We start from the raw sequence: 9,252 nt of genomic DNA on the forward strand, positions 1-9,252 counted from the left end.
CATTCTGTCATTTTATCATCTAAGAAGTGAAAATGAAAATTAGCGCCACAGTAAAGTGAAGCACAAAACTATTTATACTTTTGTTACAGTAATGCTCTCAGTTTCTTCTTCCTATATTACTAGTAAACAGCGCATGTGAGAGAACTACCTTAATATTATTTCTTTTATGGTTAATACTAAAATGAGTTTATCTGCTAACTTATTGGAATCACGTGGCTGAATATAAAAAAATGGTGGATCATTTGAGTATTACATTTGTTGCACTTTTAAAATGTGCACTGATAGATTTAACTTACAATAGTTCCTTGCTTCTTACCTTGACTGGACAGTTTTGGAGTTTAAGAGCCAGTTCAAAAACTCCTTGGCAGCAATGGTGTCCAAAACAACACTAATTTCACTGTTGAAGGTACCATCAGCATGTCTTCTGTCCTTTTCCTCAGGGATCACTTCATTCAAAATTTCATTACTTTCTTCGGGAAACCTAAAGATGTAACAAATGCTTTAGAACACTAATAATCAATTAGTCAAAAGGGTAGTTTAGTTCTCTAGGATGTGGTAAAATGATGCAATGAACAGCCCTTCAGTTAAAATAATACGAAATTGGATCAATAATAACCTAACAATAAGAGCAGCATAATTTCAATCATGTAATACAAAGCCTTCCTTTCTGGCTTCATTATATTATTAACCTGTAAGTAATACCTCTACCTTATGATAATACTACAAATTGCAATTTTAATGTCTCCTTCGGTTTAACAGTGAAACAATTTTATTGGCAACTTCACCGGAGCCACACAGCTGAACATATTGCTTATAAAACAATTGAAAGGTGATTTGTTGCTGCTATTTAGTATGTTGGTGTAAAATGTGACAAACATAGTTAGTTAAACAATGGTGCAAGTGCTTTGTAGTAAAATCACTACTCTAACAATTCATTGTGAATAATTTCAAACACTCACTCTCTTCTGCCACGTCCCTTTATTAGCCAGTTAATAAAGTCCTTTGTTGCCTTCTCCTCCAGGTAAGATCTTATGTCATTGCTGTAGCTCCCTTCTGTGTGTCTGGTCGGTTCAATGTATCTCTTAGAAATGCTCCTGCTAAATTTCATCAAAATTTCTCTTTATGTAATGCAGGCAGCATTTCCAATAATATTAGAATGTCGTATACATTTTGTTAAAAATAAACCTTTATGTCAGCCAATGGCATCCTGAAATACTCAAATTAATAATATAAGACTTTAGCATTGCTTCCACATATATTTCATGTGATGTTATTATACTAATTGAAGTAGCTATAATGAAAATAAGCAAGAGCAGCATAATTCTCTGAGCTAAGTGTTTCAGTATTATAAAACTAATGCATTGAATCTTGAATAACCTGTGAGTTCAATAACTTACCCACTTTGACGCTTGCTGTAACTTTTAAGTGAGTCTACAAAGCGTTTTGCTTTGAAGTAGTCAGAAAGAGAATCTACATCACTTGTGTAAGTTCCTTCAGCATGCCTCTTGGTTTTGTCACTAATTGAACAGAAATTAAATTGTATAAGTAGCACTGCACATGTCAAAAAGGCAATTGCAGAACTTCTTAGCCCACTAAGTACATTTACAGTTTTCAGAATATGTGTATCATCCATAAAATTTGATAGTTGTAAAATAAATAAGTAAAACATAGCTCTAATTGGACTCTTACTGCTGAATTAAATGTGTAATATTAATTCGTTAGAGTTAAAGTATAGCAATAAGTGGAAAATTGGTTTAAATTAGAGGAAAAACACAAATGAGAGCTTTTCAGGTCAGGAAGAAGTTATAAGGAAAGTACCCTAAAAGTTGGTCTTCACTTATAAAACAGATAATGAATAATTCAACCAGATTTTAAAAATGGACCTGTTAGCCAAATGGATCAAGAGGCGTTAGATACCAAGCTAGAAAATGATAAAATAGTATCTATGGAAGGGACCATGAAACTGGTTGCTGATTAGGAAATAGATCAAAGGGGTAATGATTGATATTCCTGAAGTTTTTCGTCTGATGCTTAGCTTCAGTTTTCAAAAACAATTAAGGTACTAGATTGTACTTAAATTGAGTGCAAAGAAAAGGCAAAAGCTGCAGATGCTGAATATTCTAAAACAAAAACAGAAAGTGCTGTATATACTGCATGGCAGTCAGCAGCTGTGGAGAGAGCAGATGGCAAACATATCAGGGCGTAAATCTTCATCAGACCTGTGCAGAGGCAAGTAAGAAAGGTACTTTGGATACTAGGAATTTAAGTTATAATGGAAACATAAGTTTGACTAATGTTCTTTGAGAAGGAGAATGCAAGGTAACTTAGTTGAAGTTTTCAAGATTATTAAGGAAATCAACAAAATTGATCTAGTAAAACTGTTCAGGATGGCAAATATTTCGAATACCAATGACACACAAAAACTTCAGAAATTAGGAGTAAGAAGATTAATGGATTAGAGATTGAGAGCAGAATTTACTTGGGAAGCTAAGGCAACACATCTTGTAAATGAGGGTAAGCCATAATTGGATTGTCCCACTGGGCTAGTGGAGAAAACCCTAAGGAAAAAGCAGAAACAACCACTTTAGCTGCTTACACTATTTCATTAGGAATTCTGACCAGAAGAATCTCTCAGAATTTGACGGCCAATGTTTTTCTGGAGAGGGACAGTTTGAGAGTTATGGGCAGATGGCTTGATCTGTGAAAAAGTGATGTGTTTCTTGCAGACTAATTGTCTTTTTCCGTTAATAGAATGTTTTAGAAATGTTTTTGGGAACAGGATGCTACTCTCGCTCCCGAGATAAACTGAGGTTTTAATATGCTGACTTTTTATGACAAATGGAAATGTGTCAGCAGTTATAGTAGACAAAGATCAGCATTTTTTATTGTCTCATGGTAAAAGAAACAGAAAGTAAGGAAATAAATTACACATATAAGTGATCAAAGGACATAGCTGAATATTACTGGCAATATTCAATATAAGTATTGAGAAATCTTTATAGAAAATAGTTTACCCATTTCGTTTCGTGCTCATTAGCCATTGAACAAAGTCTTTTGCACGTCTGTTGTCCATGTATTTACTGTAATCACTGGTGAAAGTGCCTTCAGAATGGCGTTTCACATCCTCCAATGGGTTTGATTGCATCTCCAATGTGCTGTTTAGAAATACATAGCTATATATTATTACTTGTGTTTAACTGGAAAAGCATGCAATAACTTATTACATGGTTAATATTTCTCCCTTAACAACACTATGGAAAAAAAAACTGGTCAGTCATTTAAATTTCTAATTGTGAAATCTTGCTGTGTGCATAATTGGGTGCTATGTAGGGGCAGAATTTCGGTTTTGGGTACAATAAGCAATCTCAATGGAAATTGTTATTCAAATTGCACTGGTTTTCTGGAGTTATGGTTCATATTAATGCTCAAACTCATTTACATAATCACAAAAGTAAAATTTTCCATGAATGAGTGCAATCAGGCAGAGTAATAGATATAATATTTTTTCTTTCCATTCAAAAAAAGTATTCATTGATAAATTTAAAATCAGTAATCCGGTGCAGTTTTATTAATATAGCTAAAAATAGGTTTACCAGGAAAACAGCATTTTTAATAATAATATCTAGTGTATTAACTGATTTCAAAATCAATGAAAAAGCCTTTAGAAACTGTATTGAACAATTTACTAGCTTCATTGGTGTACCCAGGACAGTTTCTTAATAAATTAAAACACCCTACTAGTATCTTTGCCCCAAAGAAAAACTTCATTTGATGAGCTTTCATGAATGGTTGCAAATGGATGAACTTGGCAGAAACCTGTCATGCTCATTATTTCGATGAGGAGGGGCAGTCAGTTTAGTGTTTGGGGCCTGCTTGTTGCACTATGCTTTTTAAACCACCGTTAAAGATTGCAGAAACCTGATTTACAGGCAATGTAATGTGCTTAAAATTTCTCAATCTTTGATGCTGGATTAGTAGATTTCAGACAAATAATTAGAATTCTAGGCCATAAAGTTCAAAAACATATTCTTATTAATGTACCTATTTCGTAAGCTTTCAGTGCAAACCCATTTTGTTCTAATTTAGGATCTATCCATTAATGAAGCAATAAAAATAATAACCAAGCCTCCAGCCCACAAAATCAAAAAGGGAAAACTAGTGAATAATATAAGCACAAAAACACTGAGTTACTTAGACTTTGTTCACTTGACTACCAGGGTGCTCAGATCACAGGTGTCCCACAAGTCGTAATTCTAACATGCCTACATTTACGATTCCCTTAACTGTGTGCCTAAATGTATGATGGTGCAGAACAACAACACTAGATATATAGTATGCACACGTTTAATCCTTAAATGTTGCCACAGCGGGTGTAGCAGCACCTATTTAAACAATAATTTACAACAATAATAAAACTTTAGCTATTAGTTATTGATGTGGATGTTCTATTTTATGTAAACTGTAGTAAAAAGTGCTTGGCTTCCTGCACAGGTGGCTGTGTTGATGGACACAATTTATGTTCGGATAATGGACTTTTAAAAGTGCTCAATTTAGTAGTGTTCAATTTAAAGGAGTGGATGGTCTAGAAGTTTCCAATAAATGTGCTTAGCACCTGTTATAGTTCAGTTTTGTGGTTTATATCTTACCTGGATGTTTCCTCTGTGTCCTGCACCGGATTTTGGCAACTGTTTTGTACAAGTATCAAAAGCAACAGAACAGCAATGGAACCAACACCTTTCATTTTATTCTCCTGGACAGAACATAATTCAAAAATATACATTGAACATTACTGATTTTAACCATTTATACTGCTAACCAATGAAAATATTAATATATTTTTAGAAAGATGCACAGAAAAATGTTGAAATTTGCATAGAAATTGTAACATAAACAGGTTATTTGCCCCAACCGTCCTTATTTTGGTTTATACTCCATGTGAGCAGTCACCCTAATCTTATGTGCCTGCCTTATTCCCAAATTCTTTTATCGCCCATTCTCAAAGCTGTGAAAACACTTGTCCAATCTAATTAACAATAGCATTGTACAAACAGGCACAGGAAATGTGAGACTCAAAGTTTCATTAATACAAAAATTAGAACAAATGTGAAAGCCAGAGAAAGCAGCATTATAAGTCTTTCAGACAAACTAAATAAGAAAAATCAATGAAACAGACAAGGGACAATAAAATGGATTAAGTAAATGAAAACAAGTAATTGAAACTTTATTACCAGTAAGCCCAGTATAAAGAATGAAGGACCGAGAATGGAGCAACTCCTTTGATAATGGAGCAACCCATGCCAGGTTACAGCACGACAGTGACAAGGTCCAGGCTTGGGCCAATCTTTTCAAAGGCAAATGATAGCATACCTTTGAGAAGTAAATCTTTCACAGTGCCATTTGAGAGTATTTTTGCAAATAGTCTCCCCCATCCCATTTCATTTTTGACATATTATTCCCAGGTTTATAAATTCATTCTTACCTTCTGATGAATCACTTGAAATCTGAATCAACCTTCTAGAGAAACCGAAGCTTCCCTTTCTCCAAGATGTTTTGATGGGTCCTAAAGCTTAACTGCATTTCGACCAATATCTGGTCCCTTTATATAGTCAAAGGGATGGTTGGGCAATATGGGGAAGAAACTCGTCACTTCCATTAAAAAACTCAATCCATGCTATTGTCATCCTCCTTTCTCTGACATTTTGGATTACCAATTGTTGAATCATCTTTTTTTTTAAACTTTGCTTTCCACCTGATTTGAAAGGTTTCAGGTAAATCGCTTACTATTATTTGATTTTTACTCTTCCGGATGAGTTCCTATTTTCCAAACAATTGCACACTTTTAACTCAAAGTGAATTGTGCATAACAAAACCATTCAGCTTCTTTACATTGTGAAATGTTTGTGTTCAGTGATTCTGGTGACATAGAGAGAAAATACGTGTTAGTGAGAGGTGGATGGAGACATCGCAAATTGCTAGTTCAGAAACTGGACAATATAATGCACCTAAGAAGAAAATTCTAGCTCTGTTCAGATTATTAAAAAATTATATACTTCATCTAAAAGGAAAATTACAATAAATCTGATTTTTGCAGTGGCTTAAGACAGTGGGTGTGTTTTTTTAAGTATATTTCTTAGGAAAGTTACACTTTAATTTCAAAAACATTAATTTCATATCACTGCTTACATTAATCCCAGTATAAGACACATGCTTCTGATCTTTAGATTTATTTTGTGAACGGTTATTTAAGGTTTTCAATTTTTTCTTATGTTTCTTTAATTAAATATGTTAGCTGGAATAAAGAGGAAAAGCTCATTACATTTAGAATATTTTATAACACAAACTTTCTATTTGTTTAATTAGAATATTGATCTGGCTTGTATTTAGTTTATCTTCCAGCTACTTGTTATTACCAACAATTCAATTTTAAAGTTGACTAATCATAAGCGTAATTCAGGACAGTTTGTTATTTTTGCTTTGGCCAGATATCCTGTATGAAGTGTTTTTCTCGTGCATATCATGGACATATAATTAAATGGATTGCTCTCTAATAAACTTTCACTAGGATAATGAAAATGTGTACTGTAATTTAATGTGAAGGTCATGAAATATTTATTGATTTTTAAAAATTATTTTTTAACAATATAATCAAATCAGTATTGTATATATATCTAATTCTCCAGTTACCATTGCTTCAAGGATTCCATTGTATTTTTTAATGACAAATGTAATAACATCAGCAATAATATATTGTTAAATCAAGAATACAATAAAAGCAACCAAAATGAAAAATAAAGCTATTCGCTGTCGCTTTTTAAAAATAATCTTGTCAGCAGCATTGGTTTAGAATTCTAAGTTTGACAATCTCATGGAGTTCTTTTCAAAGCGATTGGAAGTAAACTTGAGATATTTTCAGACAGTTGGAAATGAAGACACTTTGAACAGTGGTTAAGTACATGCACTTCTCACAGTTATAATTGCAACCTATTCTAATATATAAGATCTTAAACAAGAGTAAAATACTCTAGATCTTGAAAGCCTGAAAGACAGCCAGAAAGTGCTGGAAATTCAGCAGGTCATGCGCATGAGTGAGGGTGTGAGAGTGAGGGCAAGTGAGAGAGTTGAGTGAGAGGGCTGAGTGTAATGAAGGTGAGTGAGTGAGGGAGAATGAGGAAGGGAGAATGAGCAGGTGAGGTTGCCCAGGTGAGCATGATCATCAAGGTGACATTTCTCTGAGTGCTGGCTCCGCCACCTCCACTTCCTCCTCTTCCTCTCCACCTCCTCCTCTTCAGCAATACCAAGATTGGCCGTGCAGGCATCTTGTGCCACGTGTGCATCAGTTACAGTGGTTCCTAGCGGCTTTTCTTGTGTCTTTGTGAAGGGTTCAACATGTGGAAATTCTCCATATATTGTCATGTTGCCTGTACAGTAATTTCATTGCGCACAAAAAAACAATCAGAAATGAAACAATTAATGAACATACGTGCAATGGATATTCATTTTGGAAATGGGGATTGCAGACTCCAGTCGCATTATGGAGACTGAGGCTCATAATGGTTCAGCTGCCCAAAACTCACATTTAAATCGGTCTAAAAGGACACATCGGAGTCCAAGTGTGGCCCTATTAGGGTAAGGAGCATGTTCAACTTCAGCCTGTCCCGAGTTCAAGCTCCCTGTAAATCACAACTGGACACAGCCTAACGTCAGCTGACAAAATTGGGAGCAAAATGCTTTCTGGTTGACCCAGGTACCTACTGGTTATTTGGGTTAGGATGTGACCGAGTTACAGCTGTTTGATCCTTCCCGGGCAGTATCTATGCAGAGAGCAACAGAGTTAATGGACTGAATTTTCAGCACTCTACCCCCAAGATCATAAATGAAAGTGGGTCCTACAGGAACCAAAATATTGATGTCTGTTGGCGTGTCAGTTTGAGGACGCTGTTCCCAGCGCTGGGAATGTGAACTAGGCAGTGGGAAGACAGGACAGCCAACCTGCTCACCGCCCTGTTGAAGTCAATTAAAGCATTTAAAAATTTTCAGGAGATAACTGTCGTAGCTGAAAGGAAATGGGTACAAAGTGGAAAGCCGGTCATGGCTGCCCCAGGGAATCACCCCGTCTCCATAAGCAGGGGAAAAAGAGGACTCAGCATTTGGTAAGGAGGTTCCCTTGGCACTGTGCAGGTGGTGGGGAGCGTGGGCACTCAACGCTTGGACCTTAAACTGTGTTGTCAACCCCTGTCATCTGGTGTTGGGGAGGGGAGGAAGGCGTGGGGCAAGCGGAAGAGAAGGGAACAAGATCACCAAGTCCAGTCGGGCGGTCACCTGTTAAAAAGGAAAGCTGCAGCTGGAAATTGGGGCCTGATTGTCAGATTTTGGACCAGTGAAAGGCCTCACTCTCCACACAAAGGACAGAACTCTGAAATCAGGAGGGCATGGAAAAAGGAGAGGCAGGAACGCAATGGAGGTCAGATCATCAACACAGGATCTACTCTCAAAGACGGAGCTACCTAGAGATAAGCAAGAGCCAGCACCATGGGAAACTCTCCCGACAGATTATCACTGGCATTTGTGACCTCATCCCCCAAGACCTGGCACCTTGCAGAACTTGTCGACTAGTTATCATGCCCTGCCAGTGGCTGACAAAGTCACTGTGGCCTTGAACTTCTTTGTTTCTGGCTCCCCCAAGGATCAGCTGCAGACCTTAGTGGCATCTTGCAATCTTGCAAGTGGCTGCGCATCACTGCATCTCACAGATGCCCTCTTTTCGAGACCCGGACAATACATTCATTTCTTGGCAGATGCGGCCCCCAAAGGCACAGAGGGCATTGGGTTTGCTGCCATCGCTGGACACCCCAGGTGCAAGTCATCATTGATTGCACCCATGTGACCATCAAGACGCCCAGTGACTTACCAGTCAGATTCATCAACAGGAAGGGCTTCTACTCTCTCAACGTTCAACTGGCCTGCAAACACAACAAAAGCACCCTCCATGTAGGCACTTGCTTTCCTGGCAGCTGCCCTGACTCCTTCATCCTTCACTAATCGACACTGCCTCAAATCTTTACTCCAACTTCCAAAGTCCATGGATGGATATCGGAGGACAGGGCTACTCACTGCTCTATGGGAGCTCCAGAGATACAGAGGCGATACAATCAATGCCACTTGCTCAGCAGGACAATGATTGAGCAGATATTTGGGCTTCTGAGGATACGATTCAACAGCACCTTCCAAATCTGCAACCTCTTCCATTTAGAA

At 37.1% G+C, this 9,252-nt stretch overlaps 1 protein-coding gene across 1 annotated transcript; it reads right to left on the reverse strand.

Annotated features, from left to right (window-relative positions):
* Positions 1-312: 312 nt before the first annotated feature.
* Positions 313-4,741, reverse strand: gcgb (glucagon b). Its single transcript, XM_078551378.1, has 4 exons — positions 4,647-4,741; positions 3,015-3,173; positions 960-1,097; positions 313-481 (listed from the first exon to the last, which is right to left on the reverse strand). The coding sequence occupies exons 1-4, from the start codon at positions 4,739-4,741 to the stop codon at positions 313-315; spliced, it is 561 nt and encodes a 186-aa protein (XP_078407504.1).
* Between the last annotated feature and the right edge of the window lie 4,511 nt (positions 4,742-9,252).

This window comes from Cetorhinus maximus, chromosome 11, assembly GCF_964194155.1.
Source record: "Cetorhinus maximus chromosome 11, sCetMax3.hap1.1, whole genome shotgun sequence".
Lineage (NCBI taxonomy): Eukaryota > Metazoa > Chordata > Chondrichthyes > Lamniformes > Cetorhinidae > Cetorhinus > Cetorhinus maximus.